Raw genomic sequence first — 18,083 nt, forward strand, 5'->3', positions numbered from 1 at the left:
CGCTCTCTCGTTCTTCTCACTCTCCGTTTCTTCCTTCTCTTTTTCTGACTCGGCCCACGGGGCTAAGGCGGATATATAGGGAAGGTCGTTTCGATAGCAAAGATGGTGATGAGGGACGCTGATAATGCTAGGCTCTAGCCATTGTCAGATGGCATGACAAGATTAAAAAAGAAGAGCACACGAGAAGTTGTGTTTTCAGTGATTGATGAGATGTGGATGGCAAGTGGTCAGCTGGCTTGGCTGGCACGGCTGGGTAAAGGGAAATCTGGAGCTTTGCGGGGTACGAGACAAGCTTGAGCCTCGTGCGCAGCCTGCGGTGCCTGCGTAACTGCGGAGCTGTGTAGCGTCCGGCCTCAGACCCGACGTTCCCCCGTCTCCCTCAGTTCGACTTATTGGTTGTCATATTCACTGACTGTCAACACCATCTCAATCTATTGCTGACCACCACCTAAAAGCACACAGGAATACGAGGTTCAGAATATACAGTGAACACCTTGTCCCCCAACCACATGATGAGGCTACCGTATCTTGACGATCTCTCTGTGCCTCTCGCAAGGGTCCTGGCCAGACTCGTCTCGATCCGATGAGACGCTAACACGGGGAGGGGACCGCCACATCGTGTACTTATTGCAGAACTTCCCTCCACCACTCGCTCAAGCACAGATATAGCTTCCTGCTAGGCTCTTGTCACCAGCACCCCGATAACGCGACGTGGCGGGAAAAGGACACAAGTCCCTCGACATGACCGTCCCATCATCTCTGATCTTGCGAGCCTCCAGCACATCGGGCACCTTGTGTTCCTCAACCCACGCCACAACCGCCGAGAGCGGATCAACCGGAACTGCTCCAGGGGCCGGGCCTGCACCGCAGTGATCGACACCCGGGGCGAGGAACGTGCGATAGAACTCGGCCACTGTGGACGCGTTCCCCAGGGTCCGTGTGACTTTCTGATGGTAGGCAATTGTGTCTTGGGGAAATATCAGTTGGTCGGCCAGGCCGTGCCATACAATCACTTTCCCCCCGACGGAATGGAATGTAGAGAGATCTGGCTGATCCGAGCCTATCACTTGACCGAATTCTCGCTGGGATTGATTGAAGATGGTCTTAAATGCCGAGTATCCGATGGTGCTCGTGTCAAAATCCGGGTCTTTCTTGACAAAGTATTTGATCCAGGCATCATTCACGAAAAACGGTAGACCGGTTCGAGTTCCGTTGACGATGGTCGTATTGGCCAGACTGTCCAGTGCAGCTCCAGGGTTGAGGGCATAGCGATGGGAGATGGCCGGTCCTTGTGGTCCTGTTAGGATTTTGGCGACGACACTGGCCATTTCCTTGGTGATGTTCTCGTTGCCTCCTTCACACTGCACACCTTCCCCTACCAACGTGAACGGGTCAAACTTGCAGTGTTGCAAATCTGTAATGACACCGTCGATCACTGAATCCAGCGCATCACAAGCAGCAGTGCTCGCCTCGGTGAAAGCTTGGAGGACACACTGACTGATATAGGTCTCCTCCTCTTTCATGACCACCTGCGGCCATTGTTCAGCGACGACATACCTGGCCCAGTCGATGGCCGGTGCGCCGGCCACGATACCGTCGAAATCCCGGGGGTACTGTTGTGCTGCGACCAAGCCCTGTCTCCCGCCCGTCGAACACCCATTCCAGTACGAGTGGGCCGGTTTTCTGCCGTAATATTGCGCTGTGATCGCTTTGCCCGCGACAGCCATGTCGTGCACAGACCTCGAAGCGAAGTTGAGCAAGAGATCCTCGTTCACGGTGCCGTTGGCACGAAGAGCCCACATCGCCGGACTATAGGGGTCACCCGAGAGGCCCGCGTCGGTTGACGCGGCGGCATAGTCGAGCGCCACCACCGGGGCCAGATTGTACTCGAAGAATCCCGCCGCATATCCCGAACCCCCAGTCCCCACGAAGCGGCCATTCCATGCACTCCTCGACGACGGCAACCACACTTTTATCTTGACCTTGTCGCCCGCGCCGGGGTGCGAGATGACCAGATCGACACTGCAGACGTCCAGTCCGGTGAAGTTGGTGTTGAGAAGGGGAGGGTTGGCCAGTACCGTCGCGTTTGGGAGATGTCGCGACTGGATCGAGAGCACATTTGCTCCGTCGATGACCGGTTTGGTCAGCGCCGTACATGGCGTTGTCGAACCCAGAGCTGTAACGCCGATGGTTAGGATTGAGAGGAGCAGAGCGAATGTCCGAGGAGACGCCATGTTCGGTATGCTGGCTTTGGTGTCCCACTAAGAAAAAAAGGCCTTGTTTTTCTACACACGAAGAACATCCCCAGGGACTTCTCAGCAGACGCCTGCATTTATATATACATATACATGTGTACATCCATATCCACATTCCCGAGCAGCCGCAGCCGCAGCAGCAGCACCCGGATCAGCAACACGCCAAATGACTCCGTGATTGAGGCCGTCCGCAACAGAACTGCCTTCCCTCCTTCGGGCTACCTGGCTAGCCACCCAGCTACCCAGCTACCCAGCTAGCTAGCATCGGTGGGCCGTTGACTTTTGTACGCACGAGGTATTCACTCCCCTGATCCGCGTGCTCAGCTTCGTTTCCAGAAAACCTACTCGTAGTTTTTTTTTGGCACATGGAATATACATACATACATCCACACTGTACACACACAACCCGAGTCAAGTCAAGTCAAGTCACGAGATTCTATAGATCTCGAGTGAGATTTTAGACGAGGGCGCATGTGTGGGTCTGCCACTGTCGACCAACTGCCTATGTATGTACCGAGGTATGTAATAATACCTAGGAGGGCAGTGAGGTCACCTATGTACAGTACCTTGGTCTGCAATCCCACGAGGCTCACAAGCAGGGTAGGCAGGGGGGCGTAGATCACCTTCTCTACAGCTACCAACCACCAACGGCGTTTCAAGATTGCAGGATGAAATCCTCATGGACTCGTATTTTGACTAGGGCGGAAATCTCAAAAGCCAAGGAGCCAATGGCTTACACGAGTGGACGAGGCATAGTCGTACCGTACCCGTCAAGCCCGTACATCAGGCATGACATACACACCGAGTACTTGGCGGCGCATCACCTTGTCTAACTAGCCCGTTGTCCACGGTCTGCTGCATGTTCTTCCCAATGTCCTTCAAAATGTCACCCATTCACAAATCCATGAATCATAGTCCCCAGCTGGAAGCATTGCTGGTAGGTCACGATGTGATCCGAGCGTCAACACCCCTGCCGTCAACTGGCGTTCTGTCGTCGACATCTAGCCACTTCAGCATCTGGCTCTTCAAAGCCTCAAGTCCGAAAACCTGTTCTCGAGCTCTGTCGCACGTCGGACTCCCTCGGCGGGTGTATGGTTTTGCCCGCCCACCGGAGCGCCGCATTGAGGACAACGCGCTTGCTCCATCGGCATGCCGCACTCCCCAACAGTGAACGGGTGGTTGTTGGCGCAGGTATACCAATGCCCTGATCCACGGAAATCACTCGCCATCGCGTTGATCACAAGCCTCCACTCATCATCATTCACCACTGTCGTAAAGGTCGAGGACTCTAACATTCCCTCAACTGTCTTCACCTCACCCACCACATGTCTGGTCGAGCCTGGGTACCGAGTGCATACTTGCTGGGCGTCACTAATATGCTCAGTGGCTTCTTTGCTTAGACCTGTAAAGGTATCCGATCGTCCGCTGTAGGTCCGTTCAGCCAGGCAGCATTGCGCGTAGAATGTGTGAGCTTCGACCTCCACGGCCGGTTGGAGAGCTTCCCGGGCGGCCGCTAACAGCTTCAAGCAGTCGACTCTGTTGGCTTCCAGGTTGACGTCGCGCAGGCAGGTTCCAAAGGCTGCCAAGAAGTCCAACAATATAACAAGCTCGCATCTCAACAGCAGCGATTCGCCCTGTAAAGTCTGGCTGGTTTGTATGGCGGTTGGATCGAATCCCACATCGCTGCTAGTTTTGCCTTGTTTTCGGGCGAATTGCACCATATCCCAAACTCGCTTGAAAGGCTGTTCGTCGATGTCGACCTGGCGAAGGTATCTCATAATGTGATTGCGTGTCTTCGCAATTGACGAGTATCGCAAATCATGCGCGACCTTGAATATCAGCTTGACTTGGTCCTTGCGTCCACCAGACAGAACTTGTTCCTCCAAGTGCATCTTATTCCCCTGAGATTGGACATCTTTGACCGACTTGGCCAACTCGGCTTGGTGTTGGCGAACTGACTGGTAAAGCGGAAGAAATTGTTGGTTCGCGGATATGATGAATTTCTTGGTGGCGTCGTCAATGAGTCCTCTTCGGACTATGCGGCCGTACCTTGATATGGTTCGTAGTGAGCCTCGACAGCTGCTGCACACCTTCAGCTCATCTTTGGAAAACGGCATTGCCGAATCAGTAATTCGGACATCAAGCCCATCATCAGCATAATGCTTTGACATCTCCATTTGACCATCCATGCTTTCCATGGTCAAAATATGACCACACGGAGGGATTATGCATGGGTTCTCGTCCAGATTGATCTCATGGTATTCCTCCATCAACAACAGATCGACCACCATCTTCTTCACCTCCTCAGGAGCACAGATCTGACAGTATCTTGGGAGTGGACAGACCTCGCCACAGAGCGAAGGGCATCGATGCCCGCAACTCAGGACACGGGCGCAGCGTTTTGAACAAGGTATCCAGTCACATGGAGCGGCACAAGGAAGAGTACAAGCGCTGTGTGGGCATTTGGAGGAGCATCTTCCCTCTGCGCAGGGAACGCACGGCTCATGGCAGCGTTTCGTGCATTTTGAGTGCTGGCATGATACTTCGCAAGGAGCTCGGCATGGTGGACAAGGACTATCCCCGTGACATTTTTCTTTACACAGGTGCGTGCACGATTTGAAGGCACGGCCGCATGCGTGTTGGCATCTCCCATGGTCTTCTCTGATGACTTTGCCATCTTCTCTTATCTTACAGACGTTACAAGATTTCGAACAAGCATGGCCGCACGGAAGAGCTTCACCGCAGTTGGCGTTGCAGCAAAAGCCGTTGGTTTCAACACTCTCATAGCATGAAAGTTCAACCTGATGGCCACAACCAGGGACAACTCGAGTGACCCTATCCTGGCAGACTACCTTGGAAGGATGTCTAGCTTGCCAACACGGCAGGGTATTTCGCATGTGGCCGCAAGGTAGGGTGAGGTGGAGGTCGTGTAGCTTCTCTGGGCATTTGACAGGACAGGCATCTCCGCACTTGTTAGGGCACATGTGGTCACATCCTTTCAGAGACCTGGGACATGGTTCGAGGCATTTGACAGCACTGTGTAGCATTTGCGAATGGCATTTGCTGAGGCAGGAATGCCCACAACTCAAGCGCATTTCGCATGGCAGGTTGCACCCTCCTTCAGGCGAGAAGATGGCGAAGTCGTCCGGTTTCGAGACGGAGAATGTGGCTTGTGGATGGCGGGGACACTGAAGTGGAAGCGACTCGCCGAAATTATCGTCAGAATGAAGCATGTCGATCACAGAAGCCCACATTGGGACATGACCAGAGGTGCGCGAGTCCCCGATGATGTACATTCCGTGTTTGGCGCGGGACAAAAGGACGTTGACTCGGTTTGATGTCCGAAGGAAGCCACACTTGTTCTGGTCGTTGCTCCTCACCAATGAGATGATAACGACTTTGGCCTCTTCTCCTTGAAAGTTGTCAATGGTAGACACTTTGAGTGCCCGCGAGAGAGGGGTCTTCTGGAGAGCAGGCGTGACACTATGACCCGCCTCATCATTGTCCTTTCCAATTTCTTCTCTTTCCAATTCAAGCATGTCGCCTTCGGTCAAGGAGATCTCAAACAACCCTTGGAGTGCTCGGCGGATTTTCTGAAGTTGGCCAAGGTAGGGAGTGAGAACCGCTAGGTCATTCGTGTGGTAGACACCCTGTCTAACTAGATGAGACACCAGTGCGGTGACCATCTGGACTTCAAAGGTATTCGAATGGGAAGTTGTCGCATCCGAGTAAGAGAGGACACCATCCTCATGGTGCGCATGGTCGAGCCAGAAAAGTCTCTTGGCTAGTCCAGCCACAGGCGGATATGATTCCACGTCTGAAGAGTCACTCAACCGTGGATACAACGTATTGCGGATGAGTTTGGAAATCGAGGGATGCATTCGTCGCTGTGTCTCCAGGGTACTAAAAGGCACCGCAGTCTGGGTAGAGCATGAAGGCGTTACCAGTCTTTCGAACAGGGATATATCCAAACAGTGTCGCTTTCCCAAAGAACTTTCTCTCGACAGTTCGTAGCTTTGGATATGGGGGGGAAGTTGAAGATGGTCACCGATCAAGATTGCGTGCTCTAGAGAAGGCAGGAGAGCGGTAAGAATATGCGCCTCAAGCACTTCTCCAGCCTCTTCGCAAACAAGGACCTTGGAATTGAGCTTTCGAAGAATTGGCAACGTTCTCGCCAGACCTGTAGTGGTTACACCGATAATCTTAGCCTGTTGCAAACATCGAAGATCAACGCCTGCCCGGACTTGATCGAATCGTTCCTTGTGTTCCTTGTACTGTGCCAGCGCGTTCAATAGTTCGGCCTGGGCTGTCTTTTTGGATTCTGCCAACCAATGGTAATACAGCCGCTGTCTCTCAAAATGATTCAAAGACTCGATGTTGGGCACCTCGAGTAGACTCTCTAGTCGGCGGACAGGACCTTGAGGTGAGCCACCTTTACGCCATGCATTTAACAGGTATGTCTTGTGACGCACAACCCTCTCAAATCCATCGTCGTCCTCTCCGCCAAAAAAAGTCCTGTATGATTTGGGATAATAAATTTCGAGGTAGCTTTTGAGTGCTGCGACATCCCCTTCGAGCGAAAGTCTCTTTATGGCCTTAGATATAATTCTTTCGTCTTCATCAAGCCTTAACTTCAGCACCCAGTGTTCATGTCTCTCGGTTTTGGTCAAATCAATATTGCTGGCCAGAATACGGAGGTTGCAATTCTGCAATATCTCGGACTTCGACTGGGATCCAATACGGACAATCTGACCGATGCCATGTCGCACCAGGTCTTCTAAAAGTTGATCAAGTGCGTGATTAGTGTAGCAAACGCACAGCACCGGACCAAGCTTGGCCTGTGCCTGTATTGCGATCAGCACCTTGATCAGTGCCACTCCAGTGAAGCTCTTACCCGTCCCGGGAGGTCCCTGTATCAGAGCGAGGGAGCGCTGGAGAGATGTGAGAAGCGCATCGGCCTGGGCTCTGTCAAGAATGGAGTTCTCACGGAACGCCTCGTGGTTGGAATCATCGTCAACGGCAATCTTCATCACAGTCTTGTCTTTCATGATGCAGCTGAGGTCGAACTCAAACCCGGGTCTGGTGGCATAGTAGGGGGCTGCAATTTTCGATAAATCTGCTTGGGCTTCAGGTGCTAGGTACTCTGAGAAGGGCATCTCGGGATTTCGAAGCATTGCTCGCAAAGCTCGCAAGGTCGGCTCGAAGGAGGGCAGCAGAACACCAGGGAACTCAACTATTTTGGCGGAAGCGGAATTAGGGGCTTTCATGAGATCCAGGACGGCCTCTGTCCTGTCGCTGACCAAGGAGACGGTAGTGAAGGCTCGGACAGGGTCCGAGAACAGGTCCTGAGGTTTTTCAGGTCGATTTGGAATCTTCTCGTCGTCTGAACTGGATGAGTCGTCGGTTTTTGCTAAGGGTTTGGTTGGCTTGCGTTCAATAACCGAGCAGAATATCAAAGCCCCATTGGAAAGAAGGCAAATGAGGGAGCCTACACGGAGGCGTTTCTGAAATTCCCACCATTCCTTCCTGTGTTTGGCCGAGCGTTGCCGAAGATGAGAAGGCTGGTCGAAGCCGATAGTGATGAGCAGGCCTTGCCATCTGTTGAAATCGATTTTCACAACCCGGGCGTTGTCGTATGTCAATTTCCGCGAACCTTGAGGTTTACCTCTATTTTCTATACTGTGGGAAGCTTGCACCTCTTGCCTTACAGCATCCCTAAGCTGCCCCACGGTATCTTCTCGAAGAAGACGGAAGTGTCGATCCAGGAGTCCTAAAACTCCGGGGAGATGCCAGTCCTGCGGATTCATGGACGGCAGATATTCAGAGCGTGTTGCATTGATTTCTTCGAATGTGGGCATAATCTGTATATCACAAGCGTTGACGCAGTCGTTGTCATGCCGCGGCCCGTCCTTGGATAAAGTCCCGGGCAGGTCTTGCTGCAGAGCGAAAGTGGCCTTTGGTAACGCTGTTGTCTTTGGTGGCTTCCAACCTGTCAGCTCTCGCCCGATCCCTAGTCGTTGATTGATGCGGTTCACTATTCTCCTTGACTCGTGAGCTTCACCCTCGTCGAGTTTGGCCACGACATCAAACAAGGAATCTGCAAGCAGCCTCAGGTCATCATTCACCAAGGCGTGAGTATTGCAGTCAATGATGTTCGAGAAAGCCTTGACGACCGCTTCGATTTCCGAGGGCAAAATATCAACTTGGCTACAGTCTGCAATGGTAGCAACGAGGGTCTTGAAGAATTGTACTGCACGCTGGCCTTGGACGCCGTAAATGAAGTTGTAGATTGTTCCAACGTGCACCTCAAGCAAGGTGGACGCAAGTACGTGTTGATGGGTGATGACTTGACACAGTGGTATTGCTTGCTCTTTGATCATTTTCCGGCGCATGTCTAAGCTCATGCCATCCATACTGCGCTCGACCACTTGCTTTATTCGTTGTAATCCACCGTCCTTGGCCAGGATGAGAACTGTCTCTTGCATTATTCCCACATCGGAGCCCACATAGGCGAGAGCATTTTGGAAGAAGAGGGGGGGAAGGGGTGTTGGAGAGAAGCCATTTGCGCCGTGAGGGACGGATAGTTTCCAGGTACTGAATCTGTCGTCTGGCTCGTTTCTCGTCTGCCGGGGTCGATTGAAACGGTGTTCAGCTGTGTTTGCGAGACTGTCAGAGGGACCGCCAGCAGCAACATGGGGATATTTGCATCTAGACCCGTAATGGCAGCGACCAGTGTTGAGAAACAACCTGCACACCTTCCGGGGGTGATCGCTTGCTTGAGAGCGCGGTGCCATACTCTCGAAGTCAGATCAAAGTCCACATAAGATGAAGCAAAGAATATATCCTGCCCGTGGTTAGAAAAACAGTGACAGAATTGGCGGAGGCTGCAGAGATACGTCTTCATTAAAGAGCGAGGGGTCGTGGTGAGGCTGTATGAGATGCCTTAGAGGACCAGAGCAGGCTGGCACTTTTGGTCGTCCCATGGGCAGTGCTTGGCTGATATTGGCGAGCTGCATGTGAAGCCGAACACGGTTTGCCTGCAGGCATCCATTCTACCGCCTTTCCAGTCATATTGGAGCAAGTTCTCATCTTTCAGATGTTATGCAAATGTGACAGCATGCCGGCCAGGATTGCCCGCCGAACGGTGGTCTACTGGTTGGTCAAATGAGGCTGATTTCATCCAATGTAGCCAGCGATTTTGATCCTTGAGGGCAACGGGCCCAATGAATTCTTTTGCCACGACATGGCCGCGGGTCTGTCCGTGACCTCTGCCGAAAGAACTGAGGGTCCGTTTGTCTCTGATATGTCCAAGTGAGGCTGAGGGTCGGCGTCAACTGAGGGGTATTGACCAGTCTCGTCAGTTGCCAGGATGCAGCGACCCAAAACGTGGCCGAACAATATGGTCAATTAATGAGACATTGCGGCAGACAGGGTGCTCCATTGGTCTCCTGTAGACTCTACCGAGTAGACAATAGGCAGTCGGACATTGGGTTGCCATGTAACAGGCCATCAGCCACTGAAGAGGGATTTGAAGGGAGTTGAAAGCGATTGAATGAGATGAAGAGATGAAAATGGAGTGGAGCAAGCGCAGAGAAAAAGCTAAGATGAATGGGGCTCGTACAAGGACGTGGAGTAGTGGAGTTGAAGGGCCCCAGGCTCACTGAGGCTCAAGAGGCTACCTAGGTAACACCCAGGTAAGTACTTGTAGGCAGCTTAGGTAAGAGCACGTCCTCCCCTCCCCCCCCCCCCCCCGAAACCCTACCTAGGTACAGTACATACAGATATTCTGAGTTAGGCGCTTCAGACCAGCCACTGGTCTAGCGGTTTTACAATTTCCTCCATATCCTTCCATTAGAACCCCTACACCACAGAGGCTTTACAAGGCCGATTGGCCTGTCTCAATGACACAAATGAACCACATTTACAGACACCGACCTACAGATGATTTGAGTATTTTCGCGGGAAATCGAGGCACCCTTGATTGAAGTGTCTGTGCAGTATTGAGCTGGCTGGATATAGCGGAGTACTCAACCCCGAACACTCTGTATTCGACGACAAATGTCATTTTCCAAACACGATATTCCACTCCAGTTCAGCGTGGAGAATGCACGGCCACTGGATCAATTGACCCGCCTGCTGAGTTGAGTCTTATCGACGTTCGGCGGCCATATCCAGACCCACCTCTCCATCCTCCTTGCGACTCTTCGGCCCCGTGGCCCTTTCCTTCGCCATATTCCTGACCAAGGCATTCACGAGCCGTGGCCGATACAGCACAGCCTCGCTACCACATAAAAGAATATTTGCTTGGTCCTACGCGCACTCGCATAGTAGTCGATAGATTGTTCACGCCGGCTTCATGAGCTTCCTGATTGCTCCGATAGAGGCAAGATTGATCAAAGAGGCAAGAGCACGGTGGGACAATGGACTATGCTTGGCGACCTAGCGAGAATCGTAGACTCTGGGCGATAATGTCAAGAGATATCGCTCCGATGCCATCTCCGGGATCGAATCTTACGCATGTTTGGTTGAAAACAGTGGTAAAGGCGGGGCGGGGGAGGTGCACCCTTGAACTCACTCAGAATAGAGGTACAAGCGGTATATACCTGGTATATCTCGTACGGAATGCCTAATAAGGTGTATCTATACGAGTGGATGGACATATAGTAGGATTCGGGGCCGAGATGGAAGACCTGAATCACGGGACTCGCTTGGACGAGCTCATGGTAGCATCTTGGCGTAAACTAGTCTTTATTAGGGATGGTACACGAGAACTAGTTAACGAAGGTCCCGCCTTGTTTGTCGCTTCTGTCCAATAAGCTTCCAGATTTCACCTCTTGTTTGCACAAACTCGCACAACTTGCACAAATTGGGTCTGCAAGCGAGTTTCGGCCCGCTTGGAAGGGTGGTTTTTGTGGCCTTTCCCAGATTGTTGTTACCCCGTCTCGCCGTGTTTCTTCCTCGGTACATAAGTCTAAAGGTGCATTTTACCCTCTACCTCTGAATGGCTTCGCGATTCATCGTCAAAACGCTACCAGACCGCCATACACAGTCGACACGTTCAGAATGGCTGAGGATACCAAGGAGGGTGTTGAGGACGTCCGTCCGGACGCAAATGACTTCATCGTCGACTGGGATGGCGACGACGACCCTGAAAACCCGATGAACTGGACATCCCGGATGAAGGCGATCAATATCGGCATGCTCTCATGTTTGACTTTTGTCACGTATGTTATACAGACGACCTGGAAAATCTCCCTGGCGACCAACTATTCAAGATTGCTGATATAGTTTTACCCTCCAGACCGCTCGCGTCCTCCATGTTCGCCCCAGGAATCCCCGGCGTGATGAAAGACTTCAACCAGTCGAGCGTCATTCTCGCCGCGCTCGTCGTCTCGGTCTACCTGGTCGGCTACGCCTTTGGTCCCCTTGTGTGTGCGCCCATGTCAGAGATCTATGGGCGGTTGCCGGTTTATCTGATCACGAACGTCCTGTTCGTTATCTTCACGGTCGCCTGTGCCGTGGCCCCGTCGCTCGACAGCCTCATTGGGTTTCGATTTCTGGCAGGTTCAGCGGGATCGGCGCCTCTGGTTCTCGGTGGAGGAAGTGTGGCAGATTTGTATCCGAGAGAGAAACGAGGGTCGAAGATGGCCATCTTCGCAATGGGTCCGTTGATTGGTCCCGTCGCTGGTACGTTTGGATGCTCTCTGTTCTAGACTCTGTATGGAGCATTCACAACAAATGTACTCACTCTATGATCAGGTCCCGTGGCAGGTGCCTTCCTCTCACAGAATGTCGGATGGCGATGGGTTTTCTGGGTCATTACTATTGCGGTAGGTGGTGGCAGCAGCGATACTTTCTATTCCTTTCTCCAACTAACGGATGGACCAGGCTGGAGTTGTCATGGTGATGTGCTTCGTCTTCATGAGAGAGACCTACGCTCCTGTCCTCCTCGAGAGAAAAGCCGCCAAACTTCGCAAGTCGACCGGCAATGAGCAGTACGTCTCGAAGATGTCAACGAATGACACCCCTCGCGCGGCTCTTATAAAGGCCTTGATCCGCCCAACCAAGATGTTCTTCAGGTCTCCAATTGTCTTCATTTTTGTTGTATGTCATTCCCTTCGCCACCCTCCAACCTCAGCAACAAGCAAAGGCTCTCAGCACCCTCTAACCCTCGTCCTCTGTCTCTTTTAGGTCTACATCTCGATCGTTTACGGCTACCTCTATCTCCTCTTCACCACCATTACCGAGATTTATGAGACTACGTATGGCTTCTCGACCGGTCTCGCTGGGCTCTCTTTCCTGGGTATTGGTATCGGCATGTTCATAGGGTTGATCTTGTTCGGTGCCACCAGCGATAAGCGTATCCGCGCGAAACAAGCCCAAGGCGACGTGTCACCCGAGATCCGGTTGGAAGGGCTAATACCGGCCGCATTTTGCATCCCAATTGGATTGTTCTGGTACGGCTGGTCGGTAGAGAAGGAGGTCCACTGGATTATGCCCATCATCGGTACTGGCTGGGTTGGACTAGGACTCATGGGCATTTTCGTGAGTACAAGCCTTTTGTTCTTGTTGTCATTATCTGGAGGTTTGCTAGTTTTTTAATTTGTTGCTTCCTGTGCTAACGAAGAGCCAATGTCGTAGATGGCTGTCCAAACATACTTGGTCGACTGCTACCCACTCTTCGCTGCCAGCGTCACGGCCGCCAACACCATCATCCGCTCCCTTGTGGGCGCCTTCCTTCCGCTCGCTGGTCGACCCTTGTACTCCAGTCTCGGGCTGGGTTGGGGCAACAGCCTGCTCGGGTTCATCGCGCTGGGAATGGCCCCTCTGCCATTCTTCTTCATGAAATACGGCGCCTGGCTCCGAACCCACCCGAAGTTCCAAGTGAGCTTCTGACCAGAAAAAGATATCCTGCCCTTCCTTCTCAGAATTATCATATTGTTACTATTTGACGACATGATAGAGACACAGTCCAGCCTCTCTATTGTGAGTTTGTTATTGAGCCAGAAATCTTTGCGACCATTTGTCGCAGAACATGAGCATGCAATGGGGTTATGTGGGAATATATTTGTGAACCAAAAGAGCCGGGTGGCGCAGGCGTCGTTGGATAGATGGGGAAAATGATGGGGAACTGATCCATTTTAGAACTGGGACAGGTGCTTCTTTCTGTTTGTTGTTCTAAAAGTTATGTAGATGCACAGACCGTGCCGTTGCCAAGTAGACTACATACTGTATGTACCTTGTGCTTTGGCATGCATTCCTTCTCCGTCACCCTCGCCATGGGGGTGATGATAGATCGTCGCCCAGATCAATCCATCAATGAGTTAGAGGAACGAAACTCCGTTCTTGGGCGAAGATACGGTAGAAACGACATACACGATTGTCATTGGGATCGAATGACTTCCCAGACGGCCCTTGACTCACAAGGCTTGCAATGAATGACAAGGCTGCGCTATCGCCTCGCACGTTGTCCGTCACTGGTTGTCCGCCAAGGCGCTAGTCTTCTAATGGTATATGTGCTTGGCATAACTTCAGCTGTTATGACATCTCCCGATTCCAAGGACCTCCCAGCAACGCCACAGAAATATGCTTGCTGAACAAAGAAATTAGGATGATGCTGCTAACGAAACAGAAAGATAGTGATCTATCTCTGTACTGATACCAGAATCCCATTACATCCTTCCGTCTGCTTCAGCCCGCCAACACAAAAGCAATCGGCACATCCGCTCCATATTAATACCTGCAATCCTTCAGACTCTCTTGTTTTGCCGAAAATGGTCAGTACAGTGCCACGAGCCCGTCCCGGGGCGATCACCAAGTCGAGAACGTCTGCTCCTCGGCCGAGGTGAGAAAACGACTGGCTTACTATTCAGGATCTGGCCTGGGGGTCCAACCTTTGCGATTACTAAACGTTCCCGCGGTGTTTTCGGTTCGTGTCCCGGAGAATCCACAACCATCGATGGTTACTTGACGGTGATTTATATCGACGAGGGGATCCGTTCCCCCAGGTCCTCAGTGACTCTCTACAGCTGTACCAACAACGTCTGACACGATGCAAGCACCACCAAGCTCAACGATCCAGATACCCGAGACATACACGACCCCGGCAGACAGCCATGTGCGAGTCACCAACCACCCCGAATCTGCTCCTGGGGTGACCCCCATCCTCATCGTGAGCCTGAACCGGCCTGACAAACTCAACTCCTTCACTGGCGAAATGATAACGGGGCTGGAGTCCTTTTTCCGGGTCGTCGATCGCGACAACCGGGTCAAGGTCGTGATTCTGACAGGGGCGGGACGGGCGTTCAGCGCCGGCATTGACTTGAACCTCGACGCCGTTCCGCCCAAGGACATCCCCATCACGGACATTCGAGACACGGGTGGCAGGCTGGCGTTGTCCATGTACAACTGCAGCAAGACGGTGATCGTGGCATACAACGGGTTGGCCGTCGGCATTGCTATGACGGCCACGCTTGCAGCAGGGATCAGGTAATGTGCTCTCGTATCCCAACCCAACCCCGCCCTCCTTCGCCCTTGTTCTCCTGTTCACTGTGTGCGCGTGTCCGAAATGCATATGATACAAGAGTGCTAAAGAGAAAAACAATGGCTCTACAGGATCGCAAGCCCCAAATCGCGCTTCGGGTTCCCCTTCTCCCGCATCGGCCTGACCATGGAGTCGGCGAGTTCCTTCTTCCTGCCACGCATGGTCGGCTACGGCCGCGCGACGTACCTCCTGACCACGGGGGCCACGTACCCGGCCGACTCCAAGGCCCTGGACGGCATCTTCTCCGAGCTGGTCCCGGAACCCAAGGACGTGCTGCCGCGCGCCGTGCAGCTGGCCGAGGAACTCATCGAGCGTGTCAGCACCACGGCCATCCACCTGAACCGCCAGCTCATCTGGCGCAACCCCGGGTCTGCAGAGGCCGCGCACCTCGTCGACAGTCCCTTGCTGGCCCACCAATTCGCTTCCAGGTAAGTCGCCCCCCCCCCCCCCCGGGGGCCCCCCGCGGACCTGAGACTCTCATTCCCTGCTCCAGCCTTCTGCATAAAAAGTGATATAGTAAAAACCCCCGAAACAAGCCAAGACCGTTCCACTGACCAATTGTGACACGTACTGTGTATGTGTATATATATAGGGACCACGCCGAAGCCAAACGCGCCTTCTTCGCCTCTGGGAAACCAGACTTCCAGGACCAACTCGACAAGGACGCCCCCGTCATGTATCCGTGGTGGACGGCGCCGGCCGTCGACCCCAGACCTGCCGTGACACATGCGGCCACTCCGAAATCCAGGCTCTGAGCTGAGCTGAAACACCCGCTCAACTTGGGTGGCGTTCATCCATCCATCCAACCATCCATCCATCCATCCTCCTTCGCTGCACATGGGATGCACGGCGTTGTTTCCAGAATCCATTGACCTTTCCCACCGTGCATGGGCGGATTGCTCGTGCCTTGTGTATGTGACTTGGTCAGACTTTCCATACAAAAGGTAGACAGCCAGGGTCACCTTTTCGCCGACCTTCCAAAGAAGACGCAATCTAGTCCTCATGGCCGCTTCCAAGGAAATCAGTAAAAATACATATCCTGATGGCCGTTGAAACGACGACCACATCTTGTCTATCCATCACACAGACACGGCTTTGACACTCTTACTCTAGGAGAAGGGGAGAGAGCTGTAAAGGTTGTCCAGAGTTTATTCAATAATACCAATATCTCTATCGGCTCGATCTGTTCGTGTTCTAAGATGATGTCTATGCCACAGGTACTTTTTCTCTTTTTTTTTCACATGTTCCTCCCTGCATTTTGCCGTCTCTTCCTCTTTTCAGTTTTCACCCATCTTTTCTCACTGCCACAAGAGACTTCTCTTCCATTGCAAGCTCATTTTGAGGCTCAGCTGGAATTGGCTGTTGCGAACCTATCCCACCCTCCAGCTTTGTCTTCATGCCTCCCCCAACATCCTCTTTTGTAGCAGCTTTCTGGCAAACAGCTGCTTCGCTTGACAATTTCACCGCGTTGGAAGGGACTCCACCATCAATTTGAGGAAGCGCTCGCCTCATTGCTCCCAGGAATCGTTCTTCGTCTGTCGACTCTGTCCCACCTGGATTAGCAGCAATTTCTTCCGAGTCGGGCTCCTCAGCCGATTGCATAGTTGATTTTGGGCTTTCCAGGTCAAGATGTTCTAGCTTTTGAGACTTCCCAGACTTGGAGTGCATGAATTGTAGGAACTGATTCTCGAAGAGATGTTTTCCAGATTCACGGAAAATTTCATCACCTGATAGCTGAGCCTGTTTTCCACAATTGGGACAGCCGTCAGAGAATGTCGTGGCAGAGTAGGGATGAGATTGATGGCACATGGTCAGGGATCCGAGCTGGTGACGCCTCCAAAGGTTCTCGATCTTCCGTGTGTAGTCATTTTTGATCTCCGGGATAGATGGCGGTTTCGAACCATCGAAACGCTCGAATGCCATGATAATATCCTGTGCAGTCGCCATCAACAGGGCACAAGTCCCGGGAGATCGGCGGCAAATTGCAGTTACCGCGTCCAAGCCAGCTCTGACCGTCTCATCGTCCACGTCCGTGCAGTCGTCGTCAACAGGATGACCAAGCTCAGAAAGCTGAGCTCTTGTCGATTTCACAAAGAGCATGAACTGGAGCTGTTGCAGCTTGATTTCAGCCTCAAGTGACGGATATGTATCAGTCAAAGCATTGTCCAATGCACCTTGGCAATATCTTACGCATGAAATTGATTCTTTGTAGACGAACTGAAGAATTTTGAGGCCCAGACGTTGGACGCCGAAAGAGGGGTCTGGAAGCGAAAGAAGCTGATTTGAAAGCCTCAGTGCATCAGAGAGGCGCACAACGACCACCCTGAACTCCAAGACGTCAAGGTGAAGATGGAACCCCAGATTATACGAGGGGATGACATATGGGAAATTCCCATGTAATGTCATCATGCTGCTCTGAAATCGATCCACAACGTTGCTTCGGAAACTGATGATATTCTTCTGGAGATCGAGTATCTCTTGGTTCCGACGAAGGACGAGACCAGCATTCGCTTTCGCCGCCAGGGGATTGGGTCTGATTTCTTTGATACACATCTCCAACGTCTGATCCAACTGCTTTCTTTGCATGTCAACCGCAGCGGCGAAGGAAGCTATCCGGCGGCCCATTTTGGCGAGAAGAAGGTCAAAATTGTGCTTCAAGTCAGCCAACTTCCTGTGGATTTGGTAACGGCGAATATCCTTCAGAGGCACTCCACACCAGCATTCTGGCGGTTTGACATCATTTGACCTCAGCTCAGAGTTGATTGATACAATAGACCCCCCAACGTCGACATTGTAAATGCCATGGAGATTGAGGCTATCCAGATGAGCAATATCTGTCATGTGTCCGCATGCTGGAGAATAAAGTACTCTTGGGCCTCTTACCCCATTCAAGCATTCCCGGCAGAGCTCTGGTGGAGGGCACACCTCGCCATGAACCGATGGGCAATCGTGGCCACATTCCAGAGTCCGAGGACAGGGCCGACAGCAGGGCAATGACAGATTGGGTAGACAACAAAGGATTTCCAATGGTGTTTCGTGTTCACAACCGACGGCTGGTTGCTGGACACAAGGGTCGCAGATGTCGTGGCACCGGTTCCTGCAAGGTCCATGCTCACACCTCTTCAAGCAGGATTCAACACACAATTTTGCGCATGATTTTCCGACATGACAAGTCTCCTTGCAGTGATGGCCACATACTTTCACGCGATTGCATACATGCGTGCAAGGTTCATGCTTGTCAGAGGTTCTGTTTTTGCAGACACCGCATTTCCTACTGCAAAGAT

The 18,083-nt window shown here is 52.4% G+C and overlaps 5 protein-coding genes across 5 annotated transcripts; 2 read left to right on the forward strand and 3 right to left on the reverse strand.

Moving 5' to 3' along the window:
* Positions 1-653: 653 nt before the first annotated feature.
* Positions 654-2,234, reverse strand: AYO21_05320 (hypothetical protein; the record flags this gene model as incomplete). The annotated part of the gene is made up of 1 exon (XM_022655290.1): positions 654-2,234. One exon carries the CDS (start codon positions 2,232-2,234, stop codon positions 654-656), a length of 1,581 nt encoding a protein of 526 aa, XP_022512372.1.
* Positions 2,235-3,280: 1,046 nt separating this feature from the next.
* On the reverse strand, positions 3,281-9,049 carry AYO21_05321 (hypothetical protein; the record flags this gene model as incomplete). The annotated part of the gene is made up of 2 exons (XM_022655291.1): positions 3,281-4,304; positions 5,370-9,049. The coding sequence occupies 2 exons, from the start codon at positions 9,047-9,049 to the stop codon at positions 3,281-3,283; spliced, it is 4,704 nt and encodes a 1,567-aa protein (XP_022512373.1).
* A 2,269-nt stretch (positions 9,050-11,318) lies between these two features.
* On the forward strand, positions 11,319-13,151 carry AYO21_05322 (hypothetical protein; the record flags this gene model as incomplete). The annotated part of the gene is made up of 6 exons (XM_022655292.1): positions 11,319-11,479; positions 11,557-11,942; positions 12,015-12,085; positions 12,144-12,359; positions 12,447-12,800; positions 12,897-13,151. The coding sequence occupies 6 exons, from the start codon at positions 11,319-11,321 to the stop codon at positions 13,149-13,151; spliced, it is 1,443 nt and encodes a 480-aa protein (XP_022512374.1).
* A 1,156-nt stretch (positions 13,152-14,307) lies between these two features.
* Positions 14,308-15,554, forward strand: AYO21_05323 (hypothetical protein; the record flags this gene model as incomplete). Its single annotated transcript, XM_022655293.1, has 3 exons — positions 14,308-14,744; positions 14,871-15,227; positions 15,392-15,554. The coding sequence occupies 3 exons, from the start codon at positions 14,308-14,310 to the stop codon at positions 15,552-15,554; spliced, it is 957 nt and encodes a 318-aa protein (XP_022512375.1).
* Positions 15,555-16,083: 529 nt separating this feature from the next.
* AYO21_05324 (hypothetical protein) lies at positions 16,084-17,424 on the reverse strand (the record flags this gene model as incomplete). Its single annotated transcript, XM_022655294.1, has 1 exon — positions 16,084-17,424. One exon carries the CDS (start codon positions 17,422-17,424, stop codon positions 16,084-16,086), a length of 1,341 nt encoding a protein of 446 aa, XP_022512376.1.
* Between the last annotated feature and the right edge of the window lie 659 nt (positions 17,425-18,083).

Source organism: Fonsecaea monophora (assembly GCF_001642475.1).
Source record: "Fonsecaea monophora strain CBS 269.37 chromosome Unknown Scaff33, whole genome shotgun sequence".
NCBI classification, from domain to species: domain Eukaryota; kingdom Fungi; phylum Ascomycota; class Eurotiomycetes; order Chaetothyriales; family Herpotrichiellaceae; genus Fonsecaea; species Fonsecaea monophora.